The 21,019-nt window shown below is 44.7% G+C and overlaps 1 protein-coding gene across 34 annotated transcripts in view; it reads left to right on the top strand.

The window, feature by feature from the left end:
- Window positions 1-21,019, top strand: part of Ncam1 (neural cell adhesion molecule 1) — a 65,503-nt gene that overhangs the window by 35,898 nt on the left and 8,586 nt on the right. For 8 of the 34 annotated variants that reach the window (XM_048795891.1, XM_048795882.1, XM_048795888.1 and 5 more), the window contains 2 exons: window positions 9,280-9,404; window positions 12,548-12,725. In XM_048795891.1, coding sequence (XP_048651848.1) covers window positions 9,280-9,404; window positions 12,548-12,725 — 303 coding nt within the window. Of the gene's footprint in view, window positions 1-850; window positions 854-9,279; window positions 9,405-12,544; window positions 12,726-15,193; window positions 20,288-21,019 lie in introns of all 34 variants that reach the window. The other 26 variants (XM_048795889.1, XM_048795880.1, XM_048795892.1 and 23 more) reach the window with 5 other exon arrangements.

The following is a 21,019-nucleotide window of genomic DNA, read 5'->3' as shown; positions in this document are numbered from 1 at the left end:
AATTCCTCCAGGTTAGTGTTGACAGAGCCATTCCCTGATGGCTGCCAGAAGGAAATCCATTCCCTGATATGCTCTGGCCTTTTCCTTTATATGTGTCTTGACCTTGGGGAGTCTTAGCAGAGGTCAGGAAATTGTGGGTATGCAGGTAGGGAAGCCAGACCAGACCCTCAAAGCCAGCATCTCTGGGCTGTATCCACCCAGCCCCATTCAGCCTTTGTTCCCTCCCCCTGTTAACAAGTGGAAACCTGAAATGACCTCTCTTAATTTAATGCGATCTTTTGTTCTTCCAGGGCTTAGAGTCTTCACCTTAAGAATCTCAGGACTTTACCTTGATGGCCCTTGGCTTATTTCATCACCTTTGTTTCCCAAGGATGCTGAGACATTTCTGGAGTCTGTGAATAATGACTTGATTTTATTCTTTTCCTTTAACAGTCTCCTGGATTGACTTTGACATCTGGGTCCTGACAGAAACACCTCCCCATTTCAGAACAAGTGTTCATGTTCCTTAGTGTGTATTAATATGCAGTGTTGCAGCTGTATCTAATGCTTATTGGTGTTGTTAACCAAATGCTCTTTATGATTTATTATTTTCCTATTTCTGGGCAGTTTTACTGTCCTCCCAATGTTTCTTAAATATGCTGCTAATTTAATTTGATTTCTCCTTTTATTTAGTCTGTGATTTTGTTGTTGATTTTTCTCCCTACCCATTGTTTACATCAGTTTTTAATTTTTTTGTATTTTCCATGTGACCTCCTCCACTTTCCTTTCAACCAATCATGTGCGTGCGTATCATGTGACTTTGTCATGTGGCTTGCATGGTGCTGATGATGTCGTCCACGCTGGTGAACAGAAGGTAAAACTCTTTATTCTGATTAGTGAAATAAATCTGGGACCACAGCCTGGCACCAAGGGTCCACTCATTTCTTTCCACTTCAGATATCCTAAAAGAAGCCACTTGAGAGCTTTCCTCTTGTTCTCAATTCACACCCAGAATTCATCATTCCTTACAACTGTCCAAAGCGGCAATTAGATAACGTGACTGTCTTTGGTTTAATATTTTGCTTCAAGACATTTGGTCACACCAGCTGCTCTCTAAGGAAAGCCACGTTAGCCACAGTACAGTTTGCAAACTTGAATTTTTACCAGAGAGTTCATAAAAAATATTTTCCAGAAACATGTTTGTAATTAGCCCTATAGCATTGTTATTTAACTTTATATCCAGAAGTTCTATACCCCACCATTGTTCTAAAATTAATCACAATCCCATGAAAATGTTTGCAATCTTGAAGTGAGGCAGAGAGAAATACTCCATTGCAAAGGTTATATTTGTTCAGAACCAGTGAGAGTGCTTCATACAATTCATGCAAATTGAGGACTTTCTGAAATAGGAATTTGCATTAGAGCAGTTTGGCTGTGATTACTGAGGTGTCACTTTTCAAGAGTGGCCCTCCCCCAGGCAGGGGGGACAAATCAAGCAAAAGTCACTTGGCAATTACCATGACTGGAGATCTCCGTGTAATCAAGAAGCACATGATTGACCCTTGCAGCAAAGGAAATAAAATTATAGCCTAATTAAGCACATAGCGGTGACAAAATAATTAGTTAATATTGTGCCTGTCACAACCTCGTTAAAAACATTTCTCACTTACCATAAAGAGAGAAGAAGGAAGCCTCTGCTCACAGCTTCCCTAACTAAAATTGAACGCCTGTTCAGAACCTGCCCTGGGAGTCAAATGCATCCCCCTCTCCTAACTGAACATTTTTACTTCACATCACGCCCTGAGATACATACAGGCTGCATTGATCACAAAAGCAAAACTAACACCAATAACCACCCAGTGTGCCCGTGCATGCAAGGGGTTCTCCCGTTGGACCTCACTTCTCTGAGAACTGATTGGGCGACATCCACACAGTCAAAACCATCAACAGCTCGTCTCGCATGTTTTTTGTTCCCTGTCTCTTCTATGTCATGCTCCCCACATGTGTTAGCCCTATGTATTTTCCCTCTCCTTCATCCTACATCTACTATCTACCATCTCTGAGGACTTCTGCTTTGTAGGTATGGCAGCTTAGCCCTGCTCTAGTCCCATTTACAACCAGGCTCCTGAACTTGCACAGAAGCCACCCTTGTTTCCAAAAAGAACCGTTTGATATTTACATCATAGGAAATATGGTGGGAACATCCCCAGAAGGACACCTGATGCTGTACACAGTAAGATTTGACCTACCTTCAAAAATTATCTTGATCTGTCAGTCATAGGGCAGAGAATATTGGAAACTTAAGATTTTCTAAACTCAAGTTCCACCCAAAATACTATAGTTTTAGTACTTCCCTAAAGTTGGCAACCAGCAGGAGCAGAATTCTTTCAAACTTGTGGTGACTGCTCAGTGACTGATTATATTACTCAGCTTTTCATTGCTGTGATCAGAATATTCAATAAGAACCACTTAGCAAAGGAAAAGATTATTTTGACTCATGGTTTCAGAGGTTTAGTCTATGGTCGGCCAAATGCATTGCTCTTGGCCCAAGATAAAGCAGAACATCATGGCAGAAGATCATGGAGGAAGAAAGCTGCTCATCTCATGGCTGCCAGGAAGCAGAGATCACAGGGAAGAACCCCCTCGAGGCATACCCCAGTGACCCACCTTCTCCAACTGCTCCCCACCTGCCTACAATTACTCCCAGTCAGTCCATTCAAACAAAGATGGACTGACTAGGTTACAGCTTTCATAATCTAGTCATTTCACCTCCAAAAATTTCTGCATTAGTGTGGGAGTTTTGGGGGGACACCTCATATCCAAACCATACATTGATGCTCTGGAAAAAGATCTGGCCCTTCCCCCTGAGATGCTAATTGTGAGCAGATGCTGGATATTGGCTTTGGGACTCCTTCGCTTATGTTTTAAAACAGGTTTAGTCATTTCTGTGAAATGCTATAATTCAGAATGAAGCAAAGCACAACATTAAAATAGAAACTTATTTACTCCTCCAAAGAGAGAACTCTTTAAAACGTTTAAACAAAACAAGAAATATTAGAAGATGTTTTCTATAGTTGTCCTAGATGCATGCCTTAGCAGTGATCTTGGCCATCAGTAAAAACTGTGATCAGTACTAAAAAAAAAAAAAAAAATCACTGAGAGCCTTATGGGATCCTAAAGCTATCATTACCCCTCATCAAACTATGTTCCCATCCATGACCGATCCTCTCCTGCCATCTGCAAGGGTCAGGAATTTCTCAGGAGAGCCACCAGCAGCAGTAGGAAGTGGCCTTTAATAATAAAGTTTAAGGGAATACAGAGATCAGGACAATTAAAATTTACAGAGGAGATAAATAAACCCTTGTGAAGGACAGTTATCACTTCCTTTCCCTGAAATTTACTAAGCACTGAAGATGAATTAGACCTGAATTCAAAAATTTTGAGCTGGAGGTTTTTCTCACATCAGGGAGTTATATACCCAACAATGTATGAAATCCAGGGTTCTCTATCCACCCTCTCTCCATACCCACATAAAAAACTTGCCTAGGATGCACTTATTATATGCTGCATGCTCCATCCACCTTTAAGTTCAATTGGACAGTGTTTATGGAGTCCAGCAGCACTGAATGAATAAGGTAGGTAAAACAGGGACTGTCCACCATCCTCCATGATTAGGTGGCTCCTGAGCCTTCAGGGCTTGGGTGTGGAGGCTTATGACAGATAAAGCATGGGCAACTGTAATAGGATGGCAGAAGTCAGTTTTCAATGTTCCACGGAGAAGTTTATTCTGCCATCATTGCCTCATGTAACTACAGGACTTCCAGTGACTCCCAGAGCCATGATTCTGTCCATCAGTTGCTGAGGACTGGATGTAACTGGGACTCCCCTGCCTTCCCCAGCCAGCATGTGTGCGATGCAAAGCCTCCTGCACCCCTTCTGTCATGTACTGCATGTTGAGCATGGCTCCCTCCCCATCCATTCATAATGATCTTTTTTTTTTTCTTTAGCTACTGACACTGACTTGGAAATGCTGATTCTGATGAACTAAACTCTTTTAACACCTACTCTTCCTTCTTAGATTGAAAACATCACTAACCATCCCTTCCACACCCTCCTTTATTTTTTTACAGCTGTGTGTCTGGATGGCCACGGTCTCTGGCAGGTGGACACAGACTTTTCACCAGAGTTTCTGTTCTAATTGCCTTTATTTCTAAGGATTCCCCACACTGGTGGCTCCCAGGGTAGAGAGTTAGTGGGAACAGTCTGAAGGAGGAGGCAGCAATGTATCAGCCCAAATCCTGTGGGCAGAGACTGAGGCCAGGGCTGGCTTTGGCAGCCAGTTCCCCTAGGATTACCAGCATGAGGGTGGGAACATTATTAAGAAGGTTCGTTCTTCTTAATAACCCATCTAATGTCCATGAGATGCTGTTGAAAATGTGCACCAACTCCCCACACCACCCTGCGGCCGCGGAGGCAGGAGCCAAGTTAATTGTTGGTGATAGTTATTTCTGTCGTAACTTCCTCAGCCTGGATCAGCCCCATAACCACAAGCCATACCTTCATGGTCATATTTTCTTTTTAGGATGATGAAAAAAAGGTAATTGATCAATTAATCTGTTGGTGTTTTCATAACACCCACGAGAAGGGAATTGGTATTTTTGTGGTTCTGTCTGTCAGAGCTCATTTGTCGATGCTTGGCTTGTACTTTGTGCTGCCATGTGCCACCCCACCTCCAGCACATTCACCATTCCTAAGAAAACCAGAGCTGAAAAGGATTTATGGGCCAGGTGCCTCCATGAGCTCAGTCCCGGAGAACTAAGCATCCTTTCTCTGTAGAACCTGGGGAACTGGCCACGTCGGTACCCATATATTCTGTATCCTGGCCTCCCCTGGAACCAGGAGCTAGGATGACAGAGTCAGGTCACTTAGCACAAGCCTATCCTTAATCCTGGAGAGGAGATAGGACACCTGACCCCAGAGGCCAGATTTGGGGGGAACAATGCTGAAGGCAAATGGATACCTATCCTTAGCATGGTCAGTCTGCTCTTTCGGACTGTCAGAAAGCCAGGTAGGTTACCAAGAGAGACATCAGAGAGAATCATGTGGACCCAAGAACGTGTGCAACTTGGATCTCACATTCATCTGCGTTATATCTACAACTAAGAGCTGTTTTCAGGAAAGACAATTGGTGGTCTAATAAATCTAAATCCCAGTTCCCCAAAGTAATTTGCTCATCTCTTAAGGACCTATCAATAACTGCTTGATGAAATTGTAATGTTTCTGAGTTGGAAAAAATGGAATAGACTTAGGCTTCATATCTGAATAGCTAAATCGTACATTTTGGGCTTTTTAAAAGCAAATAATAAAAACAGTTTTACACAAGTTGCAAATTGCTTATAAGAAAGAACCAACCAAAGGAGACAGGAGTCAGGATAAACAAAATGAACATTATTTTTAATGTATGACAATGTTGTTTGATGGTAACAATAAGAGATTTTAATGCAAGCTCTACATCCATCACTGGTTTAACACTCAAACCGGGAAACTTTGTGTGGGTCCCTAGGGGAGAGAAAATAAAGTGGACGAGTAGAGAACAGATCAAGCCTTCTGGAAGATAGCTGTTTGGCACCTCGGCATTTAATGCAAAATGTATAGCTCTTGGTGCTTCAGCTTCTTTGAGTCAAAAACAGAATAGTGTTTCATTTTAAATTTAACAAAAGCTTCTCAACACCCTATACTATGTATCATCTGTGCTGTGGGATTCATAAATCCAGCAGTAGTTCCTAACCCCATGGCTCCTGCTAATAGGAAGAAGGGCCTGAAGCAGACTCAGATTTAAGAGCAGAGAAGCCCAGTAATTACAAAGGAGGAACCTACAATCTGCATGGCCAGAAATATACATTTCAATTATGGTTTCTAGAGGGAATTTCATAAAACTGCCTATGATATATCTGATAGTGTGTGCTTCTATGGCACATTCTTTTTTTTCTTGAGCTGGTTATTCACATCCTGCTAGAAAATACTAGAACTGCCCAGTATTTCATATTTGCTATCGTCAAGGTTTATTTTTAGGGTACTGCTACTTTCGTCTTTGCATAAAATATTTGGGGGGAAATTTTGAGTCATAGCTGAAGCTAAATTCAAAGGATATAATTAACCCCAGGGGTCTTGTCAGAACAACCTGCCTATTGCTGCTGAATTGCAAACCAACATTTACAAATAATTGCCATATTGGTTTTGCTGAAATTGCCCATAATGATTTCAATCACAGCAGCCACCCTAGAACCTTAGGACCCTTTAAATCATTTCTTCTGCTAATGTATTCAATTAAGCAATGAGTCTCCTGAATGCTGGGTTCTCACTGCTTCTGCAGTGACTCCTTCCCTGTCAAGCCTGGCTTTGTGCAGATTGCTTAGGAAAGGCTTTTTAACCCCATTTCTAACCTTTAAGAAATGTGGATGGTGGTAAACATTTGAAGATGAATTAGACAACTGAGTAAACAATTGCTTTATCCAAATTTTACTGTACTTACAGCAAGTTATAGAGCCACAAAGTCTATCAAAATCTCGATGATGTTAGTTGAAAATGATCTTCCTGTAGGAATACTGTCAGAGGAAGGGTTATGTTTAAGTCCAAGAGTCTCATGATTTTTTTAAAAGATCATAACTATGTTCTTTCATTTACCTAGCAAAAGCATATCTTATCTTTAAGACTTCATTGCCAGACAGCCTACCTGGTATCTAGTAGACACACAGTACATATTTGGTGAATAAATTGTGTGGGAAAATCACTCTAAATAATACACCTAAAAATTATACGATAGAAAATTCTTAAAATTCTATGAGAAAACAATACACATCTGACTAACATGGTAGTCACTCAGATAAAATGGTAGCAAATTATAGTGTTCTAACTATAGTAAATGTTAGAACTTTAACTGTGGCACAGTTTTTAGGGGCTTTTCTTGTGATTCCAATAATATTTTTTTTTCTGAAACAAATCCAGACATGAGAGAGTTTCTTCTTGTGGGCCATTGGATTCTGCAAGCATTCCTTGGAGAGATTTTTTTTGTTCATGTATCTTTAAAGAGGCTTGGGATTCTCTTTTCAAAGATAGAACATTTTTGAGAAAAGTTTTCAAAAATTGTACAGCAAAAGTTGACAACTTTGTGCCTTAGAGATATAGAATTGTCAATCTTAGGGTATATCTCCCTAAAATTGGCTGAAGGCATATATCATAGGTTCATTTTTTCATGGTGTTGTAAGTAATAGCAGAGGCGTAGTTGGGAGATCACTCTAGTGCGGTGACCCTGTCACAGTGTCACCACGTGGCAGAGCTGGAAGGAACCCTAGTATTCCATCCAGTGGCCACATGCTGCAGACATGCAAAAAGTGGTAACCTGGCTATGACATCACAGCTCCCGGGAAGCAGAGTTCAGAGAAGGCATCTCATGGTATTGACTCAGCCTTGAAAACCCACACTACTCCATTCCATGAGGAAAGAGTGAGATGCATCAGGCAAAGCAGCCCCCAGAAACTCATTTTTGAGTGGTCCCAAGGAGTCCCTGGGGGAGCATGTGGTCCTTGCCTAGTTGATGTGTTAGAAGGGTCACTGACACTGCCTGATAGAAATCACCTCCTTCCTAAAGGCAGATACACATCCAACACACAGCATGTTGCAATTAAGGTACATTTCCCATCAGTCAGGGTCACCATCCGTCCTAGCTTGCCTGGGCCTGAGGGGTTTCCTGGGATGTCAAACTTGCAGTGGTAAAACCTGGAATGTTCCAGTCTAACTGTGATAAGAAGGTTACCCTAATTAAGTCAGAGAAAGGAATCTACCAAGTTCTACGGTGTCTCCTCCTTTCATTGGTTCAACATTGTAGAATCTACACAGAGCTCCTGCCTACTCTAAAACAGACTCCACTTTGAGCTTCTTTTGACACTGGACACTTACAGGTGATATGCGCGCTGCTGGCCTGATGTGCTAAATAGCGAGGCTTTATGTTAGCTCTCTACAGCTCCTCCTTGTATCAAAGGGAGGAGGCTCACAAAGTAACTGGGCAAGGAGGCCAAGCTAAACACTGCCTCTGCCAGCAGCCCGCTCCCACAGGGCCAGTGGTGCAGAGTGGGGTGATGAGGTCCACAGCCTAGTGACAGCCTTTTCCTGGCTCTTCTATCATGTTTGTGATTGTTTTCCTGGCCAGACAGAGGGACTCACCCATAAGGTTACTATTGCATAGCTTCCCCCAAGCCTCCTCTCTGAGCTCAAGAGATAATAATGGAGGTGGCTCCTCCCAGTAAGTGCAGGATTCCCAAGTGTGTTGAATCTTAATTGTTACTCTTGATATCAGATAATCTCTCACCTGTTGCTTTCAGCATACACTAACAAAATAGTTTCTCTCAAAGTAAATCCGCGTCTTAGAGAAGAGCCATCCTAGCCCTGGTAGTTTTTCACATTCAAGTTCATCTTTCTTCTCAAACTCGGATTCATAGCGCCTCAGTCTGAGCAAGCATATACTACACATAAAGAAAAACATTGACTTTTTTCCTTTTCTGTTGAGCAGTGCTAAAACCAATTTCTTTCTCTCCCCTCTCACAAAGAGAAAGTACTTTAATGACTGTTGCTTTAATACATTGAAGTGCTGAGGATTATCACTCACTCAGTTGAGCCATAAATGCCGTAGAGTTACAGGAAACTTGCCTGTGGCAGTTTGTGCTTTATTTAATCATAACTGGAAACTTATTTTCCTAAATGATTCTAAACAATAAAATTTAATTCATGAAAAGCTAGTCACAAGAATGTAACAGCATTCAATCCCATTGGATCAAACCCTTGGGCCTTTGGGGTGAGTGATGTACCCGAGGGAAAAACTGGACTGTTTTGAAAAATAATTCTATGGGTGTAACTTTTCTGCTCAAACACTTACATTTTCCCATATTTCAGGCTGTCCGTCAAGATGTGCCAGGCTCATAAAAATTATATCTGCAGTGTGAGAGCAGCTGAAAGGAAATGAAAGTAGCAGTGAGAGAGACAGGAAAACCCTGTTAGTAAAACAGAGTGCTGGTAGGGAGAGTGTTACCCAGAACATTTACAAAAGACACACTCCCTTTGAGCTACAACTGAGTGATGCAACTAAGTGGAACTTGGAGGTTTTGTATTATTGTGTTTTAATCATTCAATTTGTGAAAAAGCAAGAAAAGTGCCCAGCCTTCCCCTCCCATCCCTATATCCCATTCTGATGGATCTGATTATCATTCTGTGGACCAAAATTTCATGTGAATTCACTGGCTGTTTCAGGGGAGCCCAGTGCACCTAAACTCGAAGGGCAGATGGGAGAGGACGGGAACTCTATTAAGGTGAACTTGATCAAGCAGGACGACGGCGGCTCCCCCATCAGACACTATCTGGTCAAGTACCGAGCGGTGAGTAGACTTCTACCCCAGACTCTACCCCATCCCTGCATCACTGACACCTGCCTTGTCCTTTGAAGGGACAACCATATGAAGCCCAGGTAGGCTGGAGTGAGACAGTTCTTGTACTGTGTCCTATGGCTGACTCATGGGCACTTGAGGATTTAAAACTCACAGGGTTTTAAATCCTAAGACCATCTGGAACTGTTAGACCATCGGACCATTTGAAAACACTTAAAATGATTGTGGTGTTGACAGACCCACACCATGATTGGTTTTCCTGGTTCTTAAATTTTTCTATAAAGTTATGTAAAGGCGTGTTCTCTGCACAAAAACCCTGTGAAACGGGACTTGAAATTTTCCTCACTGTACAGGTGAAGTAACCAGAGCTGCATCAAAAGCTGGAGGTCTTACCCAGCTGGGTGAGCTGGAATTTGAATTCAGGCTCAAGTAACTGATGAGCCTGGGCTCTTACCCCTGCCTGAAGCTGCCTTAAGATCCTAAGCCTGCACCGTTCCCTTCCCCTGCTCTTTGGCTCTAAGCCTCTTCTTTTGTCTTGCTCATCACTCATCTAAGATGTCCAGCATTCCACCTTTCACCCCCAACCTCTCCAAATCCAACGATGCTTGTTCATCATCAACCACAAGAGTTGCTAAGAGATGTTAAGACAGTCTCTGGGCATTGGGAACAGCCTGTTGCTAGAGTTTCTTAGCAATAGAAAATAATGAGCCAGAGAGCAGCTTCCTTTCTTCAAGTTTCCCAAGTAAGGCTTTTTCCAGGAAGTTGGCTTCCTCTCTCTGTCATGTGATCAGCCCCTGAGGTGGAAGTGACATTTGGGTCATTAGCTAGTTAGGCTTCTAGAGAGTTGGTCCAGCACAGAGCCTTCCAGGCACTCCTCTCAGCCAGTGGGCAGGCTGTCAATGCAGCCCAGCTTCCCACTTAATTTCTAAGTCATGCCAGGGTGATCTGATATAGCAGGGGAAAACTCAGTTGACCTTTTAAGGCCCAGCCCAGAGGGACCACAGAATGAGAGGTCTGTATGCTTCCTCAGGGCAGAGAAGGATGCCAAGACCAGGCAGGTCTTTGCACACTCCACTGGAAGCAGATGGACTGGTAGGATGGACTGCCTCTGGCCATTGTTAAGCTAATGTGGCCCAGTAGACAGAGCATGGGTTTTAGAGCCAGACAGGCAAGGCATCCAGTTTCCGCTTTACTATGTACCAGCATAAGACCTGACTAGGTCACCCAATCTTCCAAAACCTCCATTAGTTTACCTGCAAAATGGGGATAGAATAACTTACCAAGTTGTAAAGATTCACAATATTGTCTACAAAGAATCTGAAGTATGTGTGGCACTTGGAAGCCTCTATAAATGGTAACTGCAGTTTCTGCTAAGATGCAGGCTCCAGCTAGAAGTTTCTCCCACAAGAGGCCACCTCCAGGGCCAGCCATCATAACTGTGTTAGAAAGACAACCAACCGGAGTAAAACTCCCGAGCTATTTTAGATTTCAGTAATGTTAACCACCCTCTCCCTTTCACTTCAAAACTTATTGTTTGCTAACTATTATCATGTATTATTAATATGTATTATATAACATAATGTTTGCTTTATTGAATATTTGCTTTGTAGTCGGGTTGTCTCTTCTGTAATGATGTTTGCTGAGGAAGACAGAGAAAGAAGAGTACAGACAGACGGCTCAATTTTTTTGTTTTAAATGAAAACAGGACCCCGTAGTGGCAGACACAAAGCTAACTTACAGCACAGCCCAGGCATCCTGCTTAGGCGCTAGGAAATCAGAACTTTTTCTAGCATTTCCCCGTAATAGTCTCAGGCCCTGGCATGGGCACTATCACATTCTTAAAGGTGTCTTTTTGACTGATCCAAATGCTTTTGCCTGGTAAGACCTCTTTTGCTGTAAGATGACTCCCATCAGCCCTGGGCCTGTGGGGCTCTGGACCACCTTCCATTGTTGCCATGTTCTGCTCTCGGAAGAGCAGCCTGTCTTTCAGTAAGCATTTGTCAGACCTTCCTGTGTGTCCAGCATGTATCTCAGGGCACAGGCCTCGAGAAAGGGCCGGAGGTTGTGATCAGAACCACATGAAGATTTCTCAGAGGCCTCTGCATCTTTTCCCACAACTGTTTTGTTAAGGAGGCGCTTGCTTAACAAAGGCTTTGTAAACTCCTATCCAGTGCAAATTCATTGGCAAAGGTGAAGGCAATAACCAGAGAATGCTGGCTGAGAAAAAAAGACACACCCAGAATCCTAGCCTTCAAGCTTGTCATTTTGCCCTAGGCAATGCTGTGTGGGGCCCTCCTTGTGGGGTGCTCCTCATGGCCCCTCTGAGGATCTCTGGGTCAGGCCTGACAGCAGAACCTCATCCCTTCAGCTACAGTGCTGGAGACCAAGTCACATTGTGTAGAATAAATAATAATATTGAAATTCATTTCAATAGATGTATGCCGAGCTCCCTACTATGAAAGCACCCTACACAGCTTTGGGCCCAGAGGGATTTAGCTCCAACCTTGACTACAGAGTGACTTTGGGAATTTACCTACCCTCCCTCTCACATCCCCATCATCAGGTTTGGTAAGAGCCTGACAAAAACCTCCTGTAGACTTATTGTAGAGACACAATGAGAAAATGTGTAGACAGCCTTTAGGTCAGTGCCTGGCACAAAGTGGGTGCTCAATAAATGAGTGTTGATAGTGAAATTGGAGTCTATGCAGTGCTCACAGGTCAGAAAGGTGAATCACACACCTGAGTGTGAGCAGAATTCTGAAATAGGACAAGAAGCGTATTCATTTAACTACACTTCTAAAAAGCCCTCATGTCTGTGTGCCCAGCATTCCAGAATGTAGACTGGACCAAAGGGGAATGTGCTTGAGCCCCTGCATGCCCTGAAAGTGTTGAGACAGTGAGGGTGTTGGCCCTGTGCACACTGGCACTTGCAAACCTTCAAGGTTGACCTCCCCATCTGTGCATTTTTCAGGCTCATAAAGAACAAGGACCATGTTCTTTTATTGCTTCCTGTTTTTGCAATTTGACACCTGTAGTTTTAGACTCCCTAAGTTTTGCCTTTTAGCAGGTCTCACCAGCATTTTTATTAAAACTTTCTGGTGTCTGGTATCTTTCCTGCCGATTTCTCCCAGAAGATCTCCTCCGAGTGGAAACCAGAGATCAGGCTCCCGTCTGGTAGTGACCATGTCATGCTCAAGTCCCTGGACTGGAATGCTGAGTACGAGGTGTATGTGGTGGCTGAGAACCAGCAAGGGAAGTCCAAGGCAGCTCATTTTGTGTTCAAGACCTCGGCCCAGCCCACAGCCATCCCAGGTATGACTGCCTCCGCTTTCTAGTAGTTTTCCGCTTTGAATTAATGCACAAGTGCTGCTCCTCCTAATGCGCCTGAACAACCCTGACAACTTGCTTGCTTACAGCCATCCTCACGACTGGTTGCCCAGCCAAGCTTAGTTTTGCCTTGTACCTATCTGCGCAGTGGGTTGAGATGTACTGGACCCCCAGGAAGGCTTGGCCAAGCATCCTGGGGAAAAGGTCCTGTCTCATTCGGCCTTGAAGGACCGATGCTAACCAGTCCATGAACCCCTCAGATGGGAAATGCCCAGCTCCTGCCTTGCCTTGGATGCTGGTTGAGTAAGGATCCATTATGAGACCTTATCTGCCATCTACCATTCCATAATAGAACACATAACTGTTTTATGCACTTTCTATATGATGCTGGCTTTCTCTGCATGACCATGGTCCAAATCTCTTCTCTATGGTGACCCCAAGAGAAGGAAGAGATGGTGCCCAGTTAGTGACAAATCCTATCTGCCAAGGGCCTCTCCCCTGAAATGGAAATTAAATTGAACCTCTTAAAATGGAACAAGTGGAGAAGACAGATGCTGGAAAGCACCATCCATGAAAGGCAGGCAGTCTGCTAGAGATTGTATAGGTGGCAGAGCTCCTAGGAGATGCAGATCTGTCTCTAGGGATCCAGGATGGACTCAAGTGTGGGAATAAAGTGATAGTTCTGCTTTCTGGCCTAGCTACCTTGCCACTGATGACCAGTCCTCTCATGGGCCAAATCCCTCAAAGAAAAAGTTCTTCAGCTATCACTTTGCTTTTCCAGACCAGACAAATGCCAACCATAGGCAGGAGAAGAGACATAGATCTTACAGCTGCAAGCTGTTGGAGGGGACCCCATATACTCTGCCATGTTCAGGTGTGGTAGGAAGACAGTCTTGGGCAGCCCCCATTATGCCTGTCCCATCTGTAGAGATTGCCAGTTCCTTGGCTCAGTTGTCGTGATTGCTCCTTCCAGGGGGAGACAGGCCACAAGGGGTGTGGGCTGCTTGAAATGCAGGGCTGGGTGTGCAAAAGTGATATAGTCAGGCAGCAACAAAACAAGAGGTCGGTGAGTGATTCTGGATGGTTGCTTGTGTGTGAATGGATATGTCTGGGAGACACGTGGGGCCTCCAGCAAGTTGGCAGGTGAGTTTTAAGCTGTAGATCGAAGCGTGGACAGGAAGGTTCCCTGTCTCGGGCTGGGGTGGGCGTGTCCCTACAGGTGCAGAAGTCAAGGCACTTGGTGAGGAATGTTCTCATTGCTGCTTATTAGGATGTCCAAATCTGGGTGGACTTGCTTTTCCTCGCCCCTTCTTTCCTGTGTTATTTGGTCAGTTTTTCTTTGAAACTGACATAGGATGTGAGGTCCAGATCTGTCCTGCCTTTGCAGTCACTTAGAAGGTTGGAGAATATGAGGCTTGAGTAAATTCTTTGCAGCAAGACAGATTCCTTAAGGCAGTTGTTCCCTGGGGTGAGCCCCCATAAGCAGTCACTTAGGCAGGCTGTGTTCCCGTGCTGGATACTACCAGCAACATCAACTTCTGGAATTTGGGAGTCAGACACAAAAATATTAGGGAGACCTTGTCCTCCAGAATCCTTGTGAATCATCCAAGTGCCCACTAAGCCGGAGAGGGTTGCTCACCTTATCCATGATGGCTGTGCAGGTCTACTGTGCAGGACTTAGAAGGAGGTGGCTCTGCTTGGTTGGAAGTTCCTGGACATTGTATTATTGTCCAAGAATAAAACCTCTTTGCATCACAAGACACATTTGTGGTTGAATGCTGTGGTCAGCAGGGTGGTGGAGGTGAGGTGCACAGGACTCTAACAGCAGCACAATGGCGGTGTTTGTGCAGTAGGAAGACAGGTCTGCTTCAGCGCTACCAAGGCAGCCCCCACCTCATGCACAGTTTGCTGATCTAGCGCAGACATCCAATGCATCTCTACCGCTTCAGGCAAAATCACTAGCGACTAGAAGACCATACACTTGCTGGCTGCAACTGAGGCTTCACCTTAGTAAGAGGTAACACTGCCCTAATCAGACCCTGGGATTTCACTGTGGAGGCTCCTGTTCTCTCACTTTAATTTCATTTGCTCGCTGGCCCCTGACCTCCCCCAATTAACCCTGCTGTGCTGCTTCTGGCCTTGCTGAGCTTCTGACCTGGCCTGTGGTATTGATACCGCACTGAACTCTTCCCTAACCTTTGTCAGTTTAATTTACTAAGTTAAATTAACCTTGAATTCTTGTGTTTTCTATATTTGACCTAATTGTTTTTCTTTTTATCTATTTTTTTTTCTCTGTTTCTGTCTCTGCCTTCTCTTTCCTTCTCTCCCCCTCCCTCCCCTTCCTGTGTCTGTCGTTACACTTGTCACCTTGGACGTCACTGGGACATCCCCACTGCCACATTTATTTTTAAACAACCACATTCTCTCTGGGGACCCATTGCTTAATACTGCAGCTACCTTGGGAGGCAATTCTGCATCCTACACCTTTGTCTCATTGCTTTTCTCTGCAGTGACTCTTCTTTTGCTCTGTTAGGAACTTGAACACAAAAACTAAATTTGCTTAAAAGCCCGGTTCCTATGAAAGCGATGAGTGCCCCTTTGGAAGAACCTGTCAGGACTACCTTGGCCCCAGCACGGCCACTGAGCTGAGCGAGCAGTGTGTGTGGAAGAGGAAGGCTTTGCAATTGGGAAAAGCTTTACCTCCTGATTTTGGCCATTCACAAATATTTGTGCCACTTCATAAGGAGTTTGCCCCCTTTTTAATGGCAGTAAAAAGAATCTGAGAGCTCTTTCTTTAAATACTATGTTTTGAAAGAAGCATCGGGCTAGGTTCCCCCCGCAAAGTTCCTGCGTCTCTGCTACCTATTGCAATTTTTTTGTTCATACCTAAAATGTAGCAGAGGAAGAATTGGGGTTCTACAGCTCTCCTCAGATTGTCGAAATCGCCACATGCCCCCTCTCATTCTAACTCTGTGCCCCTCCTGTGCCCTTCAATTAATAGCTGGCTTGGCTTGCATTTAAGTATTTAAGTGCCCCAGTTTAAAGAGCCAGATTTGGTGATTCACCTGAGCACTCTGCTGACATGATGGGCAAATTAACCCCCCTGTTGCCTATGAAGTGGAAAAAGCTGAATCGATTAGGATATTTTCTGAGGCTGATGAATGTTCTGGGAGGTACTTTGGTCCTGGTATTATAACCAGTATCTTCTGCAGTTTCTGTGAACAGGGCCAAGACACAATGTGCCCAACACCTGCTGGCTTTGAAAGGTGCTTGTCTCCCAGCAGGGGTAATTCTCCTGTTGCTTAGCAGCATATCGCAGATCAGCACAGACCTCTGTGTCTTGGGGGTTGTGGTCTAGCTGTGACCCACATTGTTACCATAATCACCTGTACACCAGGCAGGTTGGAAGCTTCCACTGTGAACCAGTCCCAACTCCCGCCTTCACTGTTATACTCAGAAGTGAAAAGGGGGTGGAACAGGCCACTCCCAGACCACTCAGCCCCACTAAAGTGTCACTAAATCAGGGATGGCTCAGCCTGTCAGCTCTACCAGAATGCCGTAGCTTCCCTATTGGTCAATTGATTCAGTGACACTTTGAAAACCCTCATGAGAAGCCAGGTGCTCCTGTCAGCTGTTGGGGAGTTCACCCGGGAGAAGAGGTGGATGTTTTTTCTGAGGTTGGACATTTGGAGATGCAGGGCTGAATCCCACCCAGTAGTGTGAGCTTGTATGCTCGGGGGTGGACTTTCTACCAAATAAAGACTCCCTCCCCACTTGTGGTCACCCATCATTCTACCTATCTCATCTCTGAACATCTCCACAGAAGTTTGAGTTTTGTTCTTTTTGGTTCTTTTTTTTTTTTCAGTTGTGTTTTAATGTTCAAAGACTAGCCTTTCCCTTTGGGAATTCAAATGACCCTGAGCTATGGTCTGTGGGCAAAGCTACCTGTGTTGGCACCCACCAATGTCCCCAGTATTCAGTGTTAAAGCTCCACGTGGCTTAACTCAGGCAGGCATCACCCTTGCCCAGCCACAAACCTCTCTCCTGGAGCCCAGACCCCTCTTCCCACCAGGCAGTGAAGCAGGATGGTTCTTGGGCACAGGGAAAAGCACTGGGGAGAGGAACATGGTACCCTAGGGCTGACATGAGAATCACAGGTCAGTTAGGGAGAGCTGTGGGGAGGGAGAAGAGATCCCCTCCATAATTCTCCTGTTCTTCTGGTCACCCTGGGTAGAAGTCACACATATTTACCCTATGGGGGCCAGCTCTGGGGTCAGACTCAGTCTGGTCCCAGGCCACCCAGAGGAAAGGGACAGCATTAGTATATCTGATATAACTCTAAATATTGAGAGGCCTGACTGTTGCTGTGCCCTCAGCACATCCCTCAGCTCATCCCAGGGCTGGACAACCCTCAGATAGAAAAACTTTGGGGTCTTGCAAACAGAGCTGTGGTTTATAATAGTTTGCCTTCAAAAGACAGAGATAGTGTGCATCCCTCCACCCACCTAACACTTGAGTTCCCAAGGAAGGCTGCCACCCCCAGCCCTGCCAGGGATCCTTAAGAAAGCGGCCCTCAGAGAGCCCCACAGGAACGCACACTCCTGCTTTGCCCAGCCACCCTACTTTTGCTGCCCTGCGCTAGTGCTGTCCACATGCCACATGACATGGGGTTTCTCTGCTCATTTTTGGAATATTTATACAGCAGGTTTGGATCACATTTTTTACTAATAAGAATGCTAACATTGTTGTGTAGATAATCAGCGAGGCCTTTATGAAGTTTACACCTTTGCATTATTAAAGGATATAACAGTTCATGTGAATTCTCCAGCGTGTTTCAATTTTATTTAATGTTGTGTGTCCAACAAAGTGTCAAAAGCCCTTTCCCTCCATCTCCCATGATAACTGATTACCTAGAGAGACATTTAAATTGGACCTCACATTCATAGCCTGATCTCATGGAGCTGTAGCCAAAGGAGTTTCATTCCTCCCACATGTGGAACACTGTTTTTATCAGCTGTCCTAAGAAATCCATTTCTGCCTTAGAATCCTCAGCAGGCAGAGGAGGGGAAAGTGCTTTTGCAGAACTTGGAAGGTGGTTGCTCTGAGGACAGAGGCACATTCTGAATCATTAGATGCATAGCTCTGAAACAAGGTCTTCCAATTACACAACAACCTTTACTCCTAACAGAGGCTACAAGGGGATCTTGAGATAGAAATGAAAGAAGGTCCTCTTTGGCCAACTATGTTCTGTTTGTTATCATCCTTCGATACCTCTCAAAGGCCCCTGAGACCAGCCATCTGTGTAACAAGTTCCAGGAAGGAGCAAATAAACATGTGGGGTTTTATGAGTGAATCAGACTCCAGCTCAATTGTTCTGAGAATCTGACAGTCATGTGGAGGGTTAAGGGACAAAGAGGGAACTTCTACACCCATATCTCATGGCACAATGACTCTGGCTCACCTGGGCAGCTGTAAGGCATGAGAACCATGTTCCCAATTTAAGGCACAAGAAAGTAAGTGTCCGGGCTGGGGTTGTGGCTCAGTGGTAGAGCGCTCGCCTAGCACGTGCAGGGCACTAGGTTCGATCCTCAGCACCACATAAAAATAAAATAAAGGTATTGTGTGCAACTAAAACAAAATATTAAAAAAAGAAAGAAAGAATGTAAGTATCTATGGGCCTCTGTCTTGGGGCAAGTGAGTTCCCACTTAAGTACCACCCTCTCCCAAACCAGGAACCACAGAAGACAGACAGCCCCAGCCTTGCAGTCTCACTGCCCAGTCTGTGAGGAGGCTGCTTCCAAGAAGCTGTCTTAGCATGCAGGGACACAGGCGAGTTAGTCAAGGAGGTCAGGGGACAATGGTGGCAAAGATAGACACCCAAAGGTTTTTTACTTTTCCTTTCATGAAATGTTACATATGAGATGCAGGAGATGACACTTGTCCCTCTAGCTTTCCTGAACTGAAAACTCCTGTGACATCCACCAAGAGGGAATGAGTTCTGACTTGTCTCGAATAACCTTTCATCTGTCCTGTGGCCTATCCCTTATTGTAAATGAGGCCAGCACTCTCTCTTCAACCTGAGGAGCACCTCACTTGCTCTAGAAGTCTTAGTTCTTAGCAGTGGTGGCCTGAGGGACTCCTTGGTTTTAGGGACAAGTCTGCTTTTTCTCAATCTATCCAGTACATCAGGCCACCTCTGTTTTGTCAAAATATCAGGGCAAGCAGCCCATCTCCTACTTGATGATGGATCATAGGATCGGCTTTAATTCGGTATGATTTAGGGAAAGGAAGACCTGAGACTATCCCCAGTGATTCTGATTTCAAAGACTTAAGGAGCCCCAGCTTCTCAGTTTTTAACAAGAACCCCAGGAATTCCACTGCATGTGGAGAATCATTGAGTTAAAAGGTGTTTATTTTTCATGGAAAAATAAAATCACAAGGGTCAATGATCAAAGATGGGATTTTATTGAGCATTTTAGCCTTCCAGAAAAAGTCCTCGGTGGACATTATGGAGAGTAGCATGAGGGAACCTGTATCATGTGCTGGGCATTGTAGAATGTCTGACCTGGAATGACAGGCTCTTGTGGTTGAAGAGGACTTGCAGACATCCTCTATCGAGGAACCTCATCCACACCATTACAACATCCCTGCCAAGAGATTGTCTCGCCTCTGCTTAAAAGCCTACAGCCACAGGGAGCTCCCCTACCAAGGAAGCTCTCACTGTGTTGGACTAGCTATTTCACGTGGAACTGCAATCTGGCCCCACCCTCATAATTAATATCACTGGTGCCATACAGAGAAAGGCTATCTTTCCCTTCTCATGACAAAGCTTTATTATTTGGAAGCAGTGTTCTCATCTCCAGGTCAAACGCTCGCTAGTTCATGTGACAAATATGTTGTGCAGGGAACATTTTCTGTGAGTCAGGGTCATCCCAGGTGCTGAGGAAACAGAAGAGAGAGAGGGCATCTGCTAGGTTTTTTGAGAAGAGTTAGCCAGTGATAATGAAAATGTAAATGAATAGAAAAAGGCAAGGAGACTATGACAGGGTAATGTAGTAGGCCCTGAGTACAGGAGCCTCGCTAGGTAAAAAAATCAGGTGAGCCCTTTCTGAGAAGGTGACCTGAGGCCTGAGGCCAGCACCACAATTAGGGTCTTTTAGGCTGGGAGAAGGCTTTGAATTTTATATCAAATGAAAGGAGAGACTACTGCCCTTTTTGTTTATTCCATAGTGCAGAGTATTTTTGCTGAACCCTCCCCCCAACACCTTCTCTCAAATGTGCTCAGAATCAGTGCAGCCAACAGCTGGATCTGATGAACCCAGAGCAGAAACTGCTCAGCTGCTGCCCTGTCCTGCACACAGAGCAGCTTTTCAGTAAGATGTAAGCAGTCTCAGAAGACAATATTTATAAGCCTCAGAACATAGAATTAATGCCATTGAGTAAAAAAATACAGACATAGCCTCTCACACCAAAAAAAAAAAAAAATACTTACAACTCCTCCTTCAGGAAATGGGCACTTGCTACCTACCGGGTGTTGCTTCCAGGATGTTGCAGTGGCTTCAAGCCCAGTGTCATGGAATAGAGAGAAAACTCCTGGCTATAGTGACTTCCCCAACAGCTTGGGGTGCTAAAGAACAGGAAGGCCTGCATCTTTCTTTGCTTTGGGGGTAGAATGTAGATGGATGGGGAAGTAGAGAGATGGTTTTGTTCTCATTCAGCCAATCAGAAGTGCCTCTGCATTAGCTGACTGCTGAGAAAATGACCCACTCTAGCTGACAGCTGGGGCCAGCAGCTAATTTCCTGCTGCCAAAGCCCAGACATAGGTAGCCAGAATCTTGCTAGTCTTGGGACTTCCTGGGAGATGGGATGAAATCCTCAGAGCAATGTTGGAAGGGATCAGCCAGAGAGCCAAGGAGGAAAGGCTGGGAAGCAAGCCAATGACCCAAGGGGGCCAAAAACATTTGCCAGCTAGAGATTCTCCTTCAGCTCAGGTCCCATGTATTATACCTTGAAGAGGTTGTGAGTGGTCCTCTGGTATGCTGGGCTGGTAGCAGAGTGGCACTGCTGTTGGGGAAGCGCTTCAGCGCCTGGGTAAGGACCCATAGAACAGACAGAATAATTCCTCCCAGAACACATGCTGCATGAGAAAAGAAGATTGGGGCCCATCTATGGGTTACATATCCTCCCATTAACTGGCATGGTATATGATTGGCAGGCTACTGTGCCTAACCTGGCACCTAATAAAAATGAATCAGGAGTGCCCATATTTCAGTTTAGGG

Source organism: Marmota marmota, unplaced genomic scaffold (assembly GCF_001458135.2).
Source record: "Marmota marmota marmota unplaced genomic scaffold, marMar, whole genome shotgun sequence".
Taxonomy (NCBI): domain Eukaryota; kingdom Metazoa; phylum Chordata; class Mammalia; order Rodentia; family Sciuridae; genus Marmota; species Marmota marmota.
This window is presented reverse-complemented; position numbering and strand designations above follow the sequence as displayed.